Below are 22119 nucleotides of genomic sequence, written 5' to 3'. Positions count from 1 at the left end.
ATCCTGAAGGTAGAAAAAGTATGGGAGAGGCCACAGAGGAGTCTTCAGAAGGGACAGGGGAGTGCCAGGGAATAGAGGGGTTTGTCTCTTTCCATGAAGACTGAGGTAAAGAAATATAACTCATTATCTGGAAGGAAGATGGAGTTTCCAAGGAAGGACAGGGTGAAAGTCTTGGTATTTTGGGACAAGATGGAGGAGCAGGGAGATGAGGAGAGGGGCCCCTGAGGTCAGAGTGCACCAACAAGTCAAGAACCACATTGGAGTGACCAAATAGAACTCAGACACAGCTTAGACTACTATGGGAGTTTACTAAGAAACCACAAAATCTCAAATCAAGTGATTTGAAACTTCATTTAAAAGAAAACATTCAAACAGGGAACAGAGCAGCAATATGACCAGAGGTTAACCTGGGCATCAGAAACATAATGATTTGGTCTTGTTGCTGTGAGGTACCCAGGCAGGAGCCAAACTGCAGTTTCCCAAGTCACGTGACCTCTGGCTTCAATCACAAATGGTGAAGAATTTTACTCATTAGCCATGACCCACAGAGCCACACCTTCATGGTAGAGCGGTGGAAGAACAGAACCAGCAGCTGCAGGAGGTCACAGAGGACATAGCCATCCTTCTTCTCAATCCCAATTATGTTTGGCAGAGAAAATGGTTTTTCCCTACTTATGCCAGCATACCGCTTTGTGGTCCAGGGTAAGAATCCAAACTGTGAAAAATACTTGATCATGACAGTGGCCTGAGAAAGAAAAGAGAGGTAAAATCACTGTAAAACCCTAATGAAAGCATACACAGACATGCACACACAAGCACACACATATGCACATTCCTAAAACAATGAAAGCCCATGCAAATGTTAAGCAGTCTCATAAGTGCAAAAGATTGGTCATCAGTAGAAGCTGGAGATTAAAAGAAAAAAAAATCAGAAATCACCCTGAATGGATAAGTTGGCCTCATGTGACAGTGCTGAAGGCTGGTCAAACTTTAAAAAAATTTTTTTGAGCTATTACTCCCTTTATAATTTCTCCTGACATTTGTTGCCTGATAAATCAATGTGATGCATGGCAGGCAGACCAGGGTGTTCCTCTCAGCCTGCCCCCTCACTGGCAAGTCACAGGGAAGTGACTTGAAGATATGGTATGTATATATACTAAAAAAGCTCAAGAAACGGCTTTGCTTTCTTTGGCAAGAGGGAAAGTCACTCAGTGTCTCCATCCTAATGCTGCTAGGTTATCAAGCACTGGGCTCCCAAGCAGTTGACCCAACCCAAGGAAATGAGCAGTTGCATAAAGTCCTGTAGTTTCTTTACTGCTATTTAGGCAGTATCCCAACAGAGAGAACTGTTGCTGTTTTAAGTCTTCTAAAGGCACAGGGTCATACGCCAGATAAGCAGCCTGATTTCTAGAAGAACCCCCCTTAGGACTTGGCAGTAATGCCTGTTTAGAAGTGATGAGGGATCTCTGGTTCCAGAAGCAGGCACAAATGGATACCATACATCTGCCATCAGTAATACTAGCAGGCAGTGGGTGAACCACAGGTGGAAGATACCTTATTCAAGATGGACAAGGAGAGCAGGAGTTTGGATCTCTTTGTCTCTCTATCTCTTGCTGTTTCCGCTTCTGAAATTGTAGGCACTATGCCAAGCCAACATTTTCAGATAGAAATAGAGAGACAGAGTTGGAAACAAGGTTGGATAGAGAAGCCATTGTTTCCCCTGATGCTATGGACACTTGGATTGAACTTGGGGTCTCACACCTGAGAAGACAGGCATACTCCCAGGTGAGGAATCTCACTAGCCCTGGCTCCCATTTTAAAATCCAATGCCATTGGATCTCCTTTCTATAAGTCAAAGGTTTTCCTGTCCTCTATGGTCTTGAAGGCACTTTCCAACTTGACTCTGTCTAATTCTTTAAGTGAAACAAAACCAAACCAAAAGCCTATACTTTTGGTTGGTCAGTCTGAACAGGGAAGGAGAATCAGCCTTCAGTGAGAATACTTATATAGAAGATACAGCTACATCAGTGCACAGACAAGTTCAGATGCAGGTATTTGCAATTCTTTCTCCATCAAGCATCCTATGTGTGGTATGTCTTCAAAAGCTGACTCTACAGATGGGAACTAAAGCATCAGAGGCCTGGGGCAAAAACCAAGGTGTTTCACTCTAAACACTTTGGATTTAGTAGGAGTTGAGGGTAAGACAGTAACCAGCAAGAACACTGGTGAATTAGGAGGAGGTCACATGCAGTTAAAGAGTATTATCCTGTCAAAAAATTTCCATTATATCAATAAAAATTGTTAAGAGTATTATCCTTTGCTAGTTTATAGTGAATGTCAATAGATAAAGAAGTAGTAGGAGATATAGACTCTTAGATAGCTTCTGGCCTGACATTTTAGGCCTGAGATCTCCTCTGAAATCTGGGGCAAGGCTTGACCTGCTTCTAAATATTCTTTCAGGGACCCAGATGTGATGAAGGATGTGAAGGGAGATGGGACCATATAGATTTTTTAGACTAAACCCTTCAAATGGGAGATATTAACTAAGAAACAAAACTGTAAGCCTGCTTTTAGGGAAAACAAATCTTATTGGACTCAACTATAAGCAATAAATCAAAACAGATCTGTATCTTTTAGATCAAAACCTAGTAAAAGAGCTAATAATCAACTTCCTAATTAGGAGGAAATATTACAGAAACAGCATTGATTTTTTACAAGTATATGCCTCCTGGCTTGCTGAAATATTCTTCATAATGATGTTTATTGGTTTTTAAAACACAAATCTTGCTTCCCAGCTCATACAGTGCTTGGTTACCAGTGCCCAAGTCCTCTTTGTGGAGGAACCCAGCCTGATATGACTCCTGCGGGACATATTTAGTGATTCTAAAGGAGAGACCTGGTTCCAGAAGACTCCCCCACCTCTGGACTCTTGGAGGCAGGGGAGCAATAGTTCATTCAGATAGGCTTATAAAAACTAGGTTATAGGAGAAACAACCTAATGGTTAGTGATTAACTTTTACTCTAATTAATTTCATGGACAGGATGTCTTCAAGTTTACAAATGCATTTGAGTCAGAAAGTATAGCAAAGAGAAAGAGCTGTTAGTAAATTATGTCAAAGATGCCAAAAGACTAAACTAAATTAAGTTAAAAAAAAAACAGAAACATGGATTGCAAAGCCCACTAGAATAAATCCACAAATGCTTACTGGACACCTACTATGTGCAAAGCAGTGGATACAGCCATTAAGTATTTTTATCTAACTCTTGAAACTAATACACTTTGCAAGAGAATGAACAATGGAGGGGATGAATGAATGCCATCTCTGCCTCCTCTGCCACATCCCTAAAGTGATTCTAGCACTTGGTGTGCTGCTGTGAGGTCACATCAAAGGGCTACAGGGTACTGGTTTGGGTCTTACAGTAGCTGTCAGGAACCGAGTCTGTATGTCACATACCTCTGTGTAGTAGATGGCTGCCATCCAAAATCGTCTGGAGGGCCTTGGGATTGAAAGCATGGCCCACAGGAAAGATAAGACGGGAAAAATCATGGTCAGGATTGATGCTGAGAGTGTGTGATTCAGAATGATCATGAAATAGCACAGCAGCTCAGACTTGGACAGGGCCACCTGGTACAAGGCAAAGGCCAGCCTCACCAGACGTGGCAGCCTCCGGTAAAAGTTGTCTGACTGCTCCAGTTCAAGGTCCCGGGGCATCCTGGAGGGAGGAAAAGGCCCTGCTGTAAGTCTTAGAAAGGGAGTGCCCTGGACTACTCCATTCAGGCATGGCCCTGCCTTGAGAAAACCCAATCAATAAAAATAACTCAGTTGTTCTAAACTCCACACCGGGAGCAGTTTCTCACTTTCTCAGAGCACTCAGCCACAAAGTCTCCTATTTAACAGGCACTCCCCAGATGCATTGCAAAAATATATGTGATTTGCAAAAAGCTCAATTGCTCACAATTTCATTATTGAGTAAAGTATTTTCAAACAAGTAATCAAATTCAAAGAACCACTTGCTTTGCTTCCTAGAGTGCCTAGCATAACACCTTTTTAGCTTAACTTGCTAACCAAAGGATAGCAATTTGGGCCACTGCATTGAATAGGAAAATGTGCTAGTTCCCAACTTGGGTTACAAATAATTCTTACCTTTTAAGTTACCGATCACTAGCTGTGGAATGACTGTATACATCCTGAAAGGAACTTTCCTGTCAGAACTAATGACCTTTTAAATTTTCTGAATAGGCGACTATAACATGAAGATTGGCTGCTGTCAGGGTGGCCTCTTAGACTTACAAGCCCACTGCCTGCAAGGCACATCTTGCCTGGAGTGGGGTCATCCCCATCTTCCTGCTTGTGCCCTTCTCACTCCCAGGTGACCCACAGCAATTCTGCATTATCATCTTTTTGACTGCTCTAGGTCCCTAAGACATCATTTTTTAAGACCTTTGATGACCGATCGATTGCATCTACATCAGGAGGCATTCTGGGATTTTTTTTTTTTAGCCTCATGAATTTTGATACCAGACTCCTCATTCAACATTTGCAGTCACTTGGGATGGTCTGAAGTTTATTCCTGCATCATCAGTGGAGGCTGCAACACTCTGTTTAACAAGTTTCTCTGCAGAACCTAAAAGTTTCTGGGCTCAAGACCTTGAACTAGAATACAGAGGCATAAAGACAGACACAGCACTGTACTATAAAAGCCTGTTTGAGAATAGGCTGACATCAAAGAAAACAAAAGAGCCCTGGTGACATACATAGGTCTGGGGAACAGGGCTTGGGTGAGAGTCATTTCTGCAGCAGAGTGGGACGGGGATCTGAGAGACTTCCAGAGTGGGGGCTTCCAGAGTGGGTTTAGATGTAGATAAGCAGAAATCCCTCTAGGCTGTGAGGGTTGAAGAAGGGATATTCCAGGCCCAAGTTATATGGTAAACATGTCAAAGAACACAGACCTGGGGAACCGAAAATCAGATCACAAAGGGCCTCGTAAGCTAGGCTGAGCATTTGGATTTCATTCTGTAGGATATGAAAAAGCCAGAGAAGGTTGAGAAGGGGGTGACAAGGACAGGCTAGGTATGAGTTGGAATTCATGTGAAGAAAACATATTAGAGAGCTGGTATCAGGGAGGATTTTGTGATCAAACAAGCTAGAAAAAAAAGTTAAAAAAATAAAAAGGTCTGATTCAGAGTGGTAGGCAGAATGAGAAAGATGGGATTAGAATTCAGAGACATTCCCAAAATGGAGTCCATAATGTGCAGTGTCTGTCAGCTAGATAGGGTGGATATGGAAAAGAAGCTAAAAACTGCCTCTGGACCCTCCACAAGAAACAGGGATGCTGGTGAAGACCTGGGATGAGATGTGGATGGGAACCAGTCTATGGGGAGAGGGAAATAGCATTTGCAAGGTAAGAGATCCCTTTTAAGCAAGCAGAAACTCTGGTCTAAAGTCAGGTCCCATGTTAAAGATCTAAGAGGAGTGGGTACTAAATCAAGGAGGCAGGTACTAAAGCATGAGGCAGAGAGACACCATTGGAAGTATGAGATACACAAAGAGGATGTCTTATGCATATCTTAAGCATGTGGCTTAAACTGTCTGTTTCCCTTCCCCTCAAAGTCTGGTGGTAAAGAGAAGAGGGGAGAGGACATGACTTTATGAGACCCAGAAAGACTCTGAAAAGCAGAAGCAACATGGACATGGGAGGGCAGCAACAAGGCTGAGCACAGAAGAGGAGAACTAGGCTTCTCCAATGCCAATGTACTATTTCTGGGATAATGAGAAGGAGTCAAGGGTAAAGATTTTGTGGAAGAAAGGTGAGGATTCTTTTTATAGGTTGCTGAGATAGAGGTAGTTGTGGAGAGTCTCAGATTTGTATTGCCAGCCTTAAGAACAATATAGAGGGCTGGGGAGACAGCACAATGGTTATGCAAAACAACTCTCATACCTGAGGCTCTGAGTCCCCAGGTTCAATCCCCAGCACTGCCATAAGCCAGAACTGAGAAGTGTTCTGGTAATAAAACAAAACCAAGAACAGCAAAGAAGGTGGTCTGCTTAAGCAATACTGAGCCTCAGTGATGAAAGTGGGGGGGTCACCTGGCAGATGTAGGTATCCCCCAGCTACCAGATGATGAACCAGTTGGGTAGAGGGATAGCTCAGAACTGGGTGTACCAAACCTGGATGTCCACATTCATAGTGGTGCCAAGGCAGTAGAATGGTGGGGCAGTGGTTCAACCTGGACCTGCCAGCCTCTATTTCCTTTTGCTCCAGATAAGACTATTATTGTTATCCTTCACCCCTCCCCCAAAGACCTTGAGATGGTTCAAGGAGGTAATCCATGCAGGACCAGCCCAACAGTACTTGATAAGGGCTAATCATTATTCCTGCCCCGAATAAAATTACCTGCCCACACAGCTCTCTCCCCATCACACCTTGAACTCCAGATGATCAGGTGTCTGTCCTTGCCTCTGCCCCACAGTGCCCAGAACACAATCAGTTACATGATGGTTCTAGGACAAAGCTTCTTAGAATTCTTTGCTAATTTTTCCCTGTTTCTCTGCTACTATTAGATGACCATGTGGTACTTGCTCCATTCAGACTCCCAGATGACTATTTTAAAGGAATACATTTAATGTCACAGCTCCCATTTGGATCAGTTAATAGGCATAGAGAAAGGGCTCCACCAACATCAACCAGGGTCATCTCCAAGTTCTCCAAAAGCCAGATTTCACATTCAAGAAAATTAACTTCTCTACCTGCCGTGGGACACTGTTATTTAGTCAGAGTATAATTTTGTGGCATTAGCAAAAATGATTTCTTTTCATAGTTCAAAAAATATCCTTGGACCACAAAACACATTTTTGACCTTCAGAGAGAACAAAGTTTCACAGGGGGCTCTTTTTACCTGAGATATTCCTGGGGTAGGTAGGATCCTTGGATGTAGGTGTCAACAGCTCCCTCCATGATAGAGTTCTTCTGCTCCTCCATGGGAGGGTCCAGCCTGGAGCTTCCTGTGCTTCTGCATTGATATCCTGTGGTTGCTACTTTTTCTGTTTCATCTGGCAATTGGATCTCTCCCTGGATCAGCTCTTGAGATGCAGGTAGGTCTTTGCTACCTGGAGGCCCCACCTGCCCCTCTTCCTTCCTGTCTGGGGCTGCTGCTGATGGAGTCTCTTGCACTGGGGAATGGCAGTATCTCAGAATGTTGTCTGTGGTGGTCTTTTTCCCCTATAGAGAAGTTTCAATTCTTTATTATATTGCAGGGAAATGGGGAGAGAAACAGATGAGGAGAATCCCTTTCTGTTACAGAGAGTTGATGGAACACAATTCTTTCCAATTCACATCCTTAGACAGGAGGGAAAATCACCCAAGGGGGACCTCCTACTGGCATCTCAAGGACTCCCCTGGGAGCACTGGGCACAGGTGGTGGAGCACAGTGACTCCCTGCAGGCTTGAGCCTGAACCTATAGGGAGGGAGAGTGGTAGGGGGCAGGCAGGAGGCTGATGCAGAGGCCTTCAGCCGTCAGCCAGGAGTTAATACAAGGCATAAATCATCTGTCAGCTTATGGAGTGACTTTCAAAGTTGTCCGAATGGAATAATTAAAAGAAATTGATATGGGGAGAGAAAGCTACATCTGCGGTTGCAAAGCTTGCCTTACTGACAGCTCTCCACCACACACACCGCTCCTTTCGCAAGGCCGCCATGACAGTGCCACTCTCTTTGCTCAGGTTGCCCAGGGCCTCTGTAATATCATCCAGAAACACCTTGCCCAACACCCAGGAGAACTGGGCCACAGAGAGGAGCCTCCGGGTCCTACTTTCTGCAGAGAAAGAAGAACAATTACAGAAACATCTCAAGGCTCACCAACTTTCCCACATTGGGAATAGCCTCTGCCTAGTCCAGGGCCTGCTGTGACTGCTACTACAGCACCAAGATTGTTCGTTTTGGTTCATCCATCCCATAAAGATGGAGAAGTGAAACCTATCTAGTCAACCAAGTAGTAAGGAGTTGCCTTATGGGAGGCCTGTGCTTGGAGACCCCCCCCCAAGGTATCACAGGTTCCTATCTGAAACGAGAAATATGGGGAGTCATAGGGCACCAGCATGTGGCCCTCCTATGTCTGAGTGTCTTAGGCAACTTCTATCCCTTCCTTCCATATGAAGAGAGAATGAGAGTGTAACATCACCATTTATGCAACCCACATCTATTGTGCACTTACTGTATCTGTCTGTGTGGTTTTATGTTTTGACTCTTTAATTCAGTTGTATCCCTATCACTATCCTAGAGATGGAGGAACTGAAGTCCAAGGAAGTTAAATATTTAGCTCAGCTAATGAGAGGGTACCAGTGGGTCTGATCCAAACTCTAACACTTGCCCTGATAGAAGTGTCACTTGAGACCATGGATGGGAAACACTCTAGAAGGGTTGCTCAATGTGTGGATAGGCAGGATGAGCCCAAGAAGTGCCTTCCTGTTAAGAGGAATACAGTGTGTTGGGTGGACCCAGCGCTGACTGATTTCCTATGAGAGACTGAGCCAGTTCTGCAAGCTCTTGTGCCCTTCCTCTTAGCCAGGAACAGCCATCAGGACTGTGGAGACTGTATTTGGTACACTGTAAGTCCTTAATAAGTACCAGTGCTGAAACAGTGCTGTGATCTTGGTGTGAAAGCTTGCCTGCTTTGCCCTAGCCCCTGAATATAAGCATATTCAGCCTCTTATGAACTTTCATGTAAGAGAAACACTTTGAGGAGACTTAGCCTCAAGAGTCTGCCTCTTTCCAGAAACAAAGGCTCCACTGCATACTGAGAGGAACTGAAACTACAACTTCCTATCCTCACCCAGGCCTTTCCTAGATTCTGTTGGTGAGGCTACAGACCGTTTAACATGTGCCATTGGAAAGCTTAGCGTTTTTTATTTAGGGTTGCACTTTGCCTTGTTTTTTGTCCTCAAACTCTCCCTTTTCATCCTTGAGTGAGCTGTTCCAATGTCTGAACTGACTCAGTGGCATGTTTTAAAGTGTAGGGTGCCTGCTGGGGACATGGTGGGAGGGCTGCACGTACCAGGTTCATCTAAATGCTCTGCTCCAGCCTCAGCTTCGGCCTCACAAGTTGACAGCCTCTCACCTCCTGAATCACACCAAAGAAAAACAAAGTAGATGGCCATTGGAAATTCCCGTCTGTTTTCCATTTACATTTTTGTAAATGTCCATTCCATCCCAAAAGGGGTATTTGTGTGTCGAAAGTAGGCGTGTTGATGGGTTGTGGAAATTATGGCCCTCCTTAAACATACATAACGTTGTGGGTACTTTCAGGGGGTCATTGCTACACTACAGGCATTAATGCTGAGTCATCTGATCATCGCTGCAGACTCTAGGAAAGTAGGTCCATCTAAAGAGTAAAGTGTTACAAATTTGTATTGGCTCCTGTCTGCTGTTTGTCAGGGTTCAGGGTTTAATTCCGGTGAATGCCTCACTTAGGAAAGATTGGACACCCGACAGACCACATATTTATCTCTCTCTGAGTCTAGTCAATGCATTCCAAAACTTCAAGCCATTATGGAAAACAGGCTTGGAAAAATGCATAACACACCCCCCAATATCTCAGACTAACAAGCTGGCCCTTCAGAAAATATCCCATTGTCCAAGCCTTGCAGATCACCTCCATAATGCACCCCCTTCATTCGCTTGTATAAAAGGTTCCCTATGAGTCCTATATGTATCCATGATCTCATCTTTCCTACACAGTCCACTTGTTGTCAATGGACCCAGTCACAGAACTGTTTGACGCCAGTGTTTCCTACTTGACCATCTGTTGATCAAAGTTACCACACAAGCCTGTTCTGCCATTGACCATACATACCTCCAGAGTGGCGCCGCTGGGTCCTCTCTTCTTCTCTCATGTCTCTCTCCATCCCTCCTTCATCCTGTCTCCTCATCCTGAGAGCTGACCGGGAGCTGTTTGTCCAAGCATCATGTGCAAGCTGTGAGGAGACAGGCAGACACCTGGCTCTGTTCTCTGGCAGTTTTAGGCATTGTTGGGCCCAGACCCTCCTTTCCTTGCTTAAAGGTCACAAAATCTAATTGTTAACAATTGAACCATTGTTAACTATATATTCTCATTGTCAGTAAGCCTTAAATAATAAAAATCAGACCAGATGAGACTAATCAAGGGAGATGGAAAATCGATGTCATATTTGTTTCAAGTAATTTCCTTTTAGAAGAGAAAAGGCTCTTAGGACTGGTTTGTGAATTTAAAAGATGCTTAAAGTTGCATCTAGACATCAGAACATCAAAGTCAACCTCAAACAGAATTTCACAGGACTATCTCGCTCCTTATTCCCGGAAAAGTCAGTGCTATTTGGTATAAAGGCTAAAGTGGGGTGACAGCCTTTCTTACGTCTGCTTTAAGTAAACCTGGCTTTGCCAAAAATGAAAAATTGAAAAATGGATCCCTTAAGACAGGAGCAAAGAATAAGTAACATATGGGATTATTTTCCTTTCCATCAATATTTTTCTGGGTAATTCTTTTCAACTAAAACACTTAAGAAAAAAAGTAATAATAATACGAACCCAACACAGATACAGATACAAAACCATAGTGAAGAATTTTTTTAAAATTTTATTTATTTTCCCTTTGTTTCCCTTGCTGTCATTTTATTGTTTTTGTAGTTATTGTTGTTGTTACTGATGTCGACGTTGTTAGGACAGAGAGAAATGGAGAGAGAAGGGGAAGACAGAGAGGGGGAGAGAAAAATAGACACATGCAGACCTGCTTCACCGCCTGTGAAGGGACCCGCCTGTGAAGGGCCCCCCCTGCAGGTGGGGAGCCGGGGGCTGGAACCCGGATCCTTCCGCCGGTCCTTGCGCTTTGTGCCACGTGCACTTAACCCGCTGCACTACCGCCTGACTCCCATGAGGAAGAGTTGTATAAAGCTTCTTCACATAATTTATCCTTTTCCCCAAAATAACACCAAAGATATTGGCTAACATATTCAGATATGCATTCCTCTTCTCCACTTGGCTTTACCATGGTGTGACTGTAACAAAACGGAGTCATGTAGACCAGGAAAACCAGGTGATCAGTTTCCTTTCCTTTAATGCTCAGACAGGAGCACCCTAAACAATGAATTCAACCTCTGTGTCACCTCTGATCACAAATAAACCAACTCTGCACATCCTGCAGGTTGGGCCTCAAAGCAATAGCCAGTCTTTATATACTGAGAAAATTCTCCCATCCCCCACCTGATTTCTCTGAAAGCTCCCTTGGATGCACTTGCTTTGTTCAGTCAGACCCACTGTGTATGGATCTGGTTGAGCCTTTGGCATGCAGGTGGGTGTGGAGTGCATCAGATATGAAACTTTTTAAGGCATGGTTACCCTTGTTGCTCCAACCACAGCAGGTATCTGATGCAGCTAGGCAAGCTCTGCATCCTACTTACAGAAATTACCTGAAAAGCTGTTTTAGGTTTTGGTCGGTGGTCTTTTGTTTCTGCATCACTGCCTTCTGCTGCTTCCTCTTCCTCACTGTCAGTCTCGAAAAGGCTATAGCTGCCATCAAGGACCACTGGGAAACATGTCCACAAAGATACTGAAGAGCATACCGTCCTGCTCCTTCTCCCACAGAACTTACAAGTCAAATATCCCATGATACATGTCTGGTATCTTGATGACCCAGTGGGCACTTTATTTTTAAGTATCAACTTTCTCCCTTCGGGCACATTCTACAGCAGAAGTTAGCACTGTCAAATCATGTTTATCTTTTTTTTTTCCTAGCTAGGTTTAAATTATTCATTAGTATTGATGTTTCACATTAGACCCCTGTGGATTTCTGTTTCCCTTTTCTATCAATCCACCTCATTAGTCACAGAATTTCCAAGCCCAGTCTTCCTTGAACACTCAGAATCACCACGACTAAGTTATCATTCAGGGTATGATAACACACTGCCTCTGGTAGACCAGGGACCCTGCTACACCACTCTCATGGAGTGAAAGTCCAGCTCTTTTCCTCCAACAGTTCTAATGGGGTGACAACATAAGGTCTCTCCTTCTTTGCCATACCCTAGAGATTGCATCCCTTTTAGGAAACTCTGGGATTGAAGAAGGCTGACTGGTCCAACTGCCCCCCTTATGAGTAATGAGCTAATGGGCTGTGTACTAGGTAGCTGTTAATGATTCCCAACTTACTAGAAGGATGCTTCACCCAAGGCTGCCACCATTTTTTCTCTTCCTCATTTTCAATCATACCAGTGTCATCTAAATAAAGATGAAACCCAAAGCCAATCAGCATTACCACTCTGGACCAGATGGTCTTAATTCAAAATTGGAGCTGGACTAAAAAATATATACATCTACTAAAAACATCAGAATCCATTCATTGAGTACTTATTAGTACTCCCTTCCATACTCATTTATTTGAACAAATTAATTCATACAAATAAAATTTGACGAAGAAATGTAGAAACAACTTAAAATTAAGAATTGATTTCAAGTATGTGCCAGTACATGAACAAAAAAGCTCTTCAATTCTTTCTTTAAGAATATCTCCCTAAGAGACTTCACTTTGGGAGGGCAGTTCTAATGATTTCATGAACTTGAAAGTACTAAAATGGGATCTCGTTTCTTAAAAGCAACATAATTCAGTCTTGTCACTAATTCAGACACTGTGTCCCCCAATTAGGAAGGTTAAACCATACATCACACTTTGCATATAAATTACCAGATAAAACAGAATCGTCTTAGTCGCCAAGGAATAGAATTATTTTCTTCAACTTGCTTAGCCAAAAGAGAGAGAGAAATCTTGACTAATTAAAAAGAAACAACTTTAGAAAGATAATTTAGGGTGGGGGTAAATAGTATACTGGTTATTCAAAGAGACTCTCATGCTTCAAGGTTCAATCCCTCCCCCCCACACACACACACCACCACCACCACCACCATCACCATAAGCCAGAGCTGAACAGTGCTCTGGTATAAATGAATGAATGAAAGGAAGAAAGATAGTTTATTTGTTTTGTAAATGATAATAAAAAAAAATGAAACACCCTTCTTTAGTAACCTGACCCTCTGGGGGAGTCAGTTTTTCCAGGAAAAAAAAAAAATCTTAAAACTGAAAGGCAAAACAATACTATGTGATTAATCTGTGATTTCCAGAGAACTAGGCTCAATTAGAAAGAAAAGTTATATACCATGGATATTTTGATTATGCAAATGGGAAGGAGATAGCTCTCTGCAACTTCAGTTTGGGTTGAGAATTTTACCATAAATCACAGTCTCAACCCTTCAGACAAAAAGGCACTTCCATTACACTGCAGTTCTGCAGAGAGAAATCTATTTTCTGGTTGACTCCTGGATGGTTTAGGGGTGGAAGAGCTGCTAGCAGAAGGATCAGTTTAATACCCTCATTTCAAGATCATTGGGGGCATATCATCCCTATGGCAGAGCTCACCTCCAGTGCCAGCCAGCCCTGCAGTCTCCTCTCTGGGCAGACCATGAGTGCCAACAGCCAGGTCAACAGGATTCCTGCTGGCTTGCTGCATAGCCTCAATTTTCTTTTGCTTTGCTTTGATTTTCTCCATCCTGGCAATTGAAGACAAACAGAGGGGGGGTAGTGAGAAGTGTGTTTTCTTTTTCACCAATAAAATCAGATTTATAATTTTGTTGGTTTCACTGCATGCTTTTCTCCCCCTAAAAACCGAACCGGGGTAGAGAGAACCATATTTCCACCCCTGAGTTCCCTTAGCTACAAGGCCACATTGACAGTACGCCTGATAATCATTGTCCTTTCCATCAGATGGATGTCATCCTACTCCAGGTGCTGCAAGAAGAGATGGGGAGAGAACCAGGAAGGCTGACTCTGGACACATGGAGTATGCTAACCTCATACATGTAGTAACCACAGCGCAGATGTGAGGTGGGCTTAGTGGTCTTGGTGGGCTCAGATAATTTGGGAATTCAGAGTTGAACAGGAAATAAAGTAGCATTCCACTAACTTGGCACATATTATACGTTTTCTGGTACTGTCTAATTTAAAGTTAATTTAAGTCAATTCCTTTTATTTAATTCAGTCTCAGTCTAAGAATAATATCCTTGAGGTCACACACTGGGTAATCTAGCGATATTTTCCCTTTAAAGTACATTAAACTAAATAATACCACCTTTAGACAAAAATGACATTCACCCGTGTCCTACCTCAAACCTTCTAAAGTCCAGTTGTGACATATACATTGGAGGATGGGGCATGGCCTTGACTGACCAGAATAGCAGTGAGCCCCTCTTAGCAAGTGACAACTTGAGCTAAGGCTTGGACTCAGGAAAGCAAATGATGTTTTGAGGGATAACAAGTTTAACCAAAGCAGAGAGTCTGAGCCATAAAGAGCTCAAAGCATGACCTCCTCATCTAAGAATTACATTAGGTAATGGATGATCCTGGAGAAAACTCATGTTCCCATCACATCAAGAGCCCTGCCTTTGTTTTCTGAGTTAGAAGAATCAGCCTGCAATTTCTGCCACCTCCATCCACTGATTGACCCACATTTACAGCTCATTAGTGCACCCTGCTCCCAGTGCTGGTACATTTCCAGTCTTACTTGGGCTCTTATTCTTGGTGAAATTCAAAAATAAAAGAAAGAAAAACAGGAAGTGGGGGGGGGGAGTCAGCTACCAAGAAAGGAATAAACAATGAAAATATGGCAAGTCACTTGGAAGGCCTTCACTATCAGAAAGATGAGTCAAAACTGGCAAAATAGCTCACATGGAAGTTGAAACATGGCCCCCACCACAATGGAGGAAGATTCAGACAATTCACATAGTCTCTCTGTATCTCTGTATTTACCTGAAAAGTCACCCTGGAGCAGTGCAACCTTAGCAACAAAAACAAAAAACAAAAAGCCAACTTAACTGTTTGTTGATGACCAATCGGGACTTTTTCTCATCTTCTTCAGAGCGTTCCCATGCTTTGGTTGAGGACAGCTCCAACATTTCAGCACCTCTACATGAGCAAAAAAAAACAATAATAATAATAATATATATACATATGTAATTTATACAGTCATCCTATCTCTTAGCTCAAGAACTTGAGGACAGAACATTCAATAAGCAATGAGGTTTTTATGTAGGAATGGGTTTTAGCAACTTCAGACACTGTGTGGCTGGGCAGAGACTAAGGGTAAAAAGGGGTTGACTTTGAGAAGACAGTTTATTCAGTGCCATATTGCTGAAATGGGTAAATGGACTATGTAATCCCTTTGAAACTGAATCTGAGCCTTCTTTTTGGCAGTTGTTGATATAGACCTGGGGCTCTTAGATGATGAATTTGGTATCAAACAAGCAATCTGTCCTTGTTTGAGTTGGAGCTGTCAGGCAAGCTGGTCAAGTAGCTATTCAAACAAAGATAGAGAGGACCTAGTGGGGGTTGTATTGTTATATGAGAAACTGGGGAATGTTATGCATGTACAAACTATTGTACTTACTGTTGAATGTAAAAAATTAATTCCCCTATAATAAAAAAAAAAAGACAACCTCAAAAAAAAAAAAAAAGATACAAATACATGGCCAGAATGGGTGTGGACTCCCTAGACATGTCCCCAAACTCTGGGGGCTCTGCAGGGCCAGACTGATGTGCTGATTTTGTGCAGAAGTTAGCAGACCTCCTTTTGGACCTGGAGAAACCTGATTCCTCCCAGCTATGGAGTTACTACTATTCACCCAAAGATTGCTACAAGAGAAATATGGCCCTTTGCCTTTCCTCTATGTTTACAAATTAGCATTGCTCAAGAACTTCTGGCTCTGTAATGTGGCCCCAAGAAAGGACTAGGAGTGAATCTCTCACTTGGAAGGAAGCAGTGCATGTTGCAAAGACCTTTGTAGGGAAAAGCAGCTGGAATCAATTTTGCTTCATGCCTGGCCAGCTAAGGAATCCCAGGCAGGTGACACATTCAATAAATCCTAGCTCATCGTCTGTGGAAAGGAGGAGTGAGATGTGGTAGTCTGAAGTTTTGGTTAGGTCATATTCTTTTAACTACAGATGTTCAATTGAGTCCCTGAAATCTGAGATCATTATCCTGGGGTTATTGGTACCTGGGTGCTATAGCTTTGCTGGCTACCAGGTCAGCAACCACGTAAAGGTGGTAGTAGCTCAAGAAGATTCGGCGCTGGATGAGCAGAAAGGCAAAGCATATGGCATCCCAAAGGATCCCTGCTTCCTTCTCTGGGAGTTCACAGGATTCATCCTCAGGGAAGTCTGCATGTAAGATAGGAGAAACCAGGAATCTCTGGTGTGTGAGTGTCACTCTGAATGGAAGAGCCAGTGCTCATTTGGTCAAATACTATTCTGCCTTGTATAGGTCTATTCTTTGGTCCCTGCCTTTTCCCACTAAAATGGTTTGTTTTCTAGGGGGATGAGGAGATGGAGTCCTCCAGTTGCACAGGGGCCTCACTGGAGCCTCTATCCACCCCTTTCATGCTCCCTGAAGTGATTCACACTGAGAGCTGCCCTGGCCTTCCCTTTGAGGTAAACAGTACTCGTTGATTGACAAAGGCAAGTCAAGTGATCCATGGGGCTTGAGAATCTTCCATCTCAGCACCTCTCTGGGATGTGGAAACCTACTCCTGTGACCCCAGCACTAATCCCTGGGGCCCTAAACTTGTCTATGTAAGATGAGCAATGTATTTTTACATATTCTTTTGACAAACTAAGAAAAGAAAGGGTGAGAGAGACTAACCCAAGATGCCATTCAGAGGCAAAACTTAAAATCACATTTCTCCTTTTCCTTCATTCATGAAAGGAAGCTGGTTATAGCTCCAATGGGGCAGAACATGGGGCTATGCCATGTCTAAATAGGCCAAGATCCTAGGAATTAGTGGTGTGGCTGGAGTTTTGCAAACTCTATGGATGTGCTGTTGGCAGAGAGTGAGAGTATCCTTAAAGCCAGGAGCCAATGACTAGAAGGTGCTACTACCCTCGACTTGACATTGGGTCTGAAGGCAGAGCTCTTTGATATCTCATTCCCTATCCCTCCTCTTTCATTGGTCCTTGGATTTTCTCTTAGAGAATCAATGTCTTTCAGTTTCTCCTGGGACCTTCCTCAGTGTCCTTTCAAAAACTAGTCTGGCAGAGCAACCAAATGCAGCATGTGAACTCTATAGTGAGTAGTAATAATAACAATAAGAATTAATAACTCATCAACAATTTTGAAATAACTAGAGGCATGGAAATGCAGAGTGGGTATTAGATGACATTGAAGAGCTAGAATTAATTTTCTTAGTGTGTGCTGACAATGACATGGTTATGCAAGAAAGTGTCTTAGTGTCTGCATCTTACAAGAGATTTCACAAAAATATATGTACAGATATACATAAAATAAAGGTGTCAAAATAACTATAAATCTAAGGATAAGTATGTGCATGACCACTATACTATTCTTTACACTTTTCCATGAGTTAGGCCTTTATTTCCTGATATATTACATGGGTTCTGCCCCAGCTGCTCAAGGACCAGACCTGAATTAAGCATGAAAAGGTTTGAAGAGACTTACCTATTTGGTACCCACTAACTGTACAGTACAAGCCAAAACTATGCACCAGCCAACAGTGGGAGACAAGTAAGACTTCCAGGTATACACATGCACCAACCTGCACCAGAGGGGAAGTGTAGAGAAAATTCAACATGTGGGGTCTCAAACCTGGGACCTCATGCCTGCAAATCTTGTGCTTTATCACTGAGATATCACCCTGGCTCTTAGAATTGGACATAGTAAACTGAGTAGCCCTGAGCAGTTGTGCAGCTAAGAGTGGGTAAGCATTTCTGACTTCACTCCCCTCAATGCTCTCATCTGCAAAGTCACAGTATCATTTCTGAAGACCCCTTCCTGCTGTGATTTCTACAAAGAGGAACCTAGTGGCCATTAGGAAGATGAAGTCATAAGATGTATTACACTAAAGGACACTGTGCTATCTCCGCTCATGGAGATGCAGTAAGATAAATTGGCAATATGGATGTCACCATTACAGTAAAAGCTAGTTTATCTGACAGGCAATCACTTAGAAGTTTCAGGTCAACAAGAACCACTCTTCAGAAATGATGACCTGAAAGTTTGAGACCTCTCAGAATGACTGCATTATGCTGAGTTGAGTTCTAATGTATAGCATGTACAGCTGAGTAGTGCATAGACACAGCAGACCAGACAACGAAACAGCACCAGTGGTCTGGAAATGGGGTCAGTGTCCCCTGGACTAACTAATGTCGTACATGGCTGGCCTCTTGTTTCATCGTTTTTGTCTCTCATATGGAAATCCTGACTTCCCACTCCAAGATGAGAGCAGGAAGGGATGAACAAAATCATCTCCTGAGCTCCTTCCGATTTCCATACTTACAAAATTCTTTAGCTTTCAAACTTTTGGATTAATCCACTTTGTTCTGTATTATTCAAATGCAACTGAATTTGAAATTTATGCAACTAATAGGGCACCTCCTATTACAAAGAACAAACAGTAGATTTATAGGGGTGTCATCTCTAGGTTATTAGCCAGGTCATAAAGCATGCTTTCTCTTGTACTTCCTCCCTTTTTACATCCTGATTTCCTTTAAGTTTAGGCCTCTTAACATCAAAAACTACTCCAAAAAGAACAGGCTGCATCATGCATGACATATGGAGGATCATTTTACATTTTTCCACCTTTGGTAAATATATCCTTGAAAAAGGCCTTTTAAGATGACTGTTGGTTTTGGCAATACTTTCTGTAGGGTATTAAGTCAGCCAGGCTAGGAAAACAGGAGCAATCTTAAAAGATTAACCCATACCGACAAGAAAGTCTTCATAGCAACCACCAGTACAGAGTAGCCAATCAGGCAGTCCCACGGCCGGAGAATAAACTTCACAGGCTTCAAAAGGAGGCAGCTTCCCTGCACCATGAAGTACCCAAAGGCCACCAGGTAACCAGCACCCAAGACATTGATTCGAGTGGTTCCCGCAAGAAATACCAGGCAAAGTACAAACCAGAAATGATAGTGGAAAATAGCAACTTTCACCATGTCCAGATAAGACCTAAAGAGTAAAAAAGAGAGTGAAAAGCAGTGATGTTACCTGACAGACACAATCATACCTCCCAAAGCCATCTTTTAAAAAAACATGTATTACTTTCTATAGCAGTATAGTTTCTCATAGCACCCATCACCCAAGTTCTACCCAAAGGCCATCTTGAAACAGAAAGAAACTTATTCAGACTGTCAGCCCTTCTGCTTCATTACTCTGGTTAAGACCTTTCCTTTCTCATAGGACTCCTTAATTCCTTTTCAGGTAGTGCACTTCTTAACAAAACCTAAAAACCTAGATATAGACCAGGGCCCATGAGATAGGGCATATGTACATGTACCCATAAATTAGGGGGAAATAATACGCCTTAAAGCAAAAGTGCACAATAGTTTGCAGTGAGTCAATAAATGAAGCAAGCAAGTAGAAAGACCTAAAAAGACACCATAAAGTACCTAATAAAATAGTTTCTACTTAGACCTAGATACCCTCCTCACCTACCTCCTACTACACATCCCTAATAATTCCAAAGCTGACCTTGTCAGACAAAGTGAGAACAACAAAAGTTGAATAAGGGCAAGAGACTGGCAGACTTTAATGACTTTTTGGTCACTACCAGGCCACCCCATTACCTGGGGCCATAGTCAGGGAGTCCTGGGATTCCCACACAGACATGATGGTCCTAGATCTCTAACAGATCCCTCTCACCACTGTCACTGGTCGTCTCTATCAGGAACAACATGAGAGACCCCTTTGTGGGCCCCTGTAGGACCTTGCCCTCAATGTGAATCAACAGTGGTAGAGAATGTTCCAGTCTCTGAAGGGAGGTTGGACAACATACTCTACCTACTACTCAAGGAAGATGGGTCCTGAAATTAATGAAACCTGCAATGTTCCTAGCCATGACCACAGAATGTGAGCTCAGACCTGCTGGGATGCAGAGTTTATATAGGCTCCTAAACTGAATATGGGTCCCAAATCAAATTGATAGGGCTTGAAGTTAATAACATTTATATACTTTTCCCATATTTGGGAGCTCCTCTCTTCCCTGGTCCAGCTTTCTAGCCCTTTTTCCAACTATGACACAATCTCCCTAGACAATAACCTGGGTCCACCTGCATATTAGATGTCAGGCTCAGGCAAAAACTAGTAAAGTCATGGGCCCCTTGAAATATACCTAAAATAGACCTACTAGCTCTTTCCAAAATGGAGACCCCAAATCTTCATCTGCAATATTCTTGCCTTTAGGTTAATGGCTGGTCAATAATTTGTTCTGCTTTATATCTTAACTCTTTTTCAGCCACCAAGTTCCAGATGCTACCATGATGCCAACTGTAATTTCCTGGGAAGATGACCCCACCAATGTGTCCTGGAGCCCCACCTCCCCAGAGCCCTGCCCCACTAGGGAAAGAGAGAGACAGACTGGGATTATGGACTGGCCTGGCAATGTCCATGTTCAGCGGGGAAGCAATTACAGAAGCCAGACCTTCCACTTTCTGCATCCCATAATGACCCTGGGTCCATACTCCCAGAGGGATAAAGAATAAGAAAGTTTTCAAGGGTGGGGATGGTATACGGAACTCTGGGGATGGGCACTGTGTGGAAATGTACCCCTCTTATCCTATGGTCTTGTCAATATTTCCACTTTATAAATAAAAATTAAAAAAAAAGAAAGAAACATAAAACACAAGAGGAGAGACAATTACAATGACAGTAGATCTGAGCTCACAAATATGTCCATGACAGGGGAAAGTCAGTGTGGACAGGATCCTTTGTCAGATTTACCCAGGAACATCAGAAAAACACTTCTTTCATAGATGTGTAGTTATTAAGTTTTGACAAATTTACACAGTCCTGTAACCACAACAACAATCAAGGTACAAAATATTTCTATTATCCTCAAAAATCTCTTGTGAACTTTGTAGCTAAGCCCTTCTCTACCTCCACACAACCATTGATCTGCTTCTTGTCCACATAATTATACCTTTTCCCAATTATCATACAAATGGTATTAGATTGCATGTAACCTTTCGTGTCTGATGTAATGCTTTTTGAGAGTCATCCATGTTTTCACGTGTGTCAGTAGTTAATTTTCTTTTATTGTGGAATACTCTCCCACTGTATAACTGGATAGCATTTACCCCTTCACCCAGAACCTTTGTACTGTTTCCATTTTTCACTGATTATGAGAATTGTCATAAACAAACATTCATGCACAGGTGCTTGTATAGAACTAAATTCTCATTTCAAAATACCTAAAAATGGGTTATAAGGCTACATGTACATTTGACACTATAGGAAACTGCCAAGCTGTCTTCAGAAGTGGCTGCCATCTTACATTCCTATCACAGTGAGTGAGAATTCCTGTTATTATATTTTTCTAGCATTTAGTATGAGATTGTAAATGGTATATATATATATATATATATATATATATATATATATATATATATATATATATATATATATATATATATATATCTTAGTCATCCTAAAAGGCAGTGTGGGACCAAGAGATAGCTTAGGAATGTATTTGCCTTACCAAGCTCGAGACCCTGGATTTGAGCTCCAGCTGCACATGAGAGCACCTTAAAGAAACTTTGTGAATGGTAGGGAGGTATTATGTTATCTTTCTTTTTCTTTGTCACCCTCTCATCCTCCTTACCTCTCCCTATCTGAGATTTTTTTTTTTTTGAGTGAGAAAGTCATCCAGGAACAGTGGGATTACACATGTACAAGGCACTGGTTACACACACACACACACACATACACGCACACACACACACACACACACACTCATACATATGTGTGGTATCTCATTTTAATTTTTTATTTGTGTTTTCACTAATGATGTTGAACATCTTTTCAAAACATGTTTATCTTTTTTGATTAAGTGTCTTTTCCTATCTTTTGCCCATTAAAATGTGTTATTTTGTTCTTCCTAAACTGCAAAAATTTGTTATATATTCTGAGCACAATTTCTTTATTAGACATGTGCCTTCTCTCCTACTCTGTGGTTTATCTTTTCATAATCTTAATCAAGTCTTTTCAGGGCATGCCTTTTTTTTTTTTTTTTTAATGAAAACCAAGTCATCACCTTGT

At 42.3% G+C, this 22119-nt stretch overlaps 1 protein-coding gene across 1 annotated transcript in view; it reads right to left on the bottom strand.

Annotated features, from left to right (window-relative positions):
* Positions 1-332: 332 nt before the first annotated feature.
* The window catches only part of LOC132539824 (piezo-type mechanosensitive ion channel component 2-like), a 41181-nt gene continuing 19394 nt past the window's right edge, over positions 333-22119 (bottom strand). Inside the window, exons 13-25 of the mRNA XM_060196036.1 lie at positions 18789-19032; positions 17524-17620; positions 16067-16229; positions 14889-14978; positions 13437-13567; positions 12176-12244; positions 11440-11555; positions 9852-9972; positions 9054-9119; positions 7648-7814; positions 6899-7221; positions 3456-3714; positions 333-745 (exon numbers count right to left, since the gene is read on the bottom strand). Of these exons, the coding sequence (XP_060052019.1) occupies positions 506-745; positions 3456-3714; positions 6899-7221; positions 7648-7814; positions 9054-9119; positions 9852-9972; positions 11440-11555; positions 12176-12244; positions 13437-13567; positions 14889-14978; positions 16067-16229; positions 17524-17620; positions 18789-19032 (2086 nt within the window). The 3' untranslated portion in view covers positions 333-505. The remainder of the gene's footprint in view (positions 746-3455; positions 3715-6898; positions 7222-7647; positions 7815-9053; positions 9120-9851; positions 9973-11439; positions 11556-12175; positions 12245-13436; positions 13568-14888; positions 14979-16066; positions 16230-17523; positions 17621-18788; positions 19033-22119) is intronic.

Source organism: Erinaceus europaeus, chromosome 1 (genome assembly GCF_950295315.1).
Source record: "Erinaceus europaeus chromosome 1, mEriEur2.1, whole genome shotgun sequence".
Lineage (NCBI taxonomy): Eukaryota > Metazoa > Chordata > Mammalia > Eulipotyphla > Erinaceidae > Erinaceus > Erinaceus europaeus.
The sequence above is the reverse complement of the archived record's forward strand: the minus strand, read 5'-3'. Positions and strand labels throughout refer to the sequence as shown.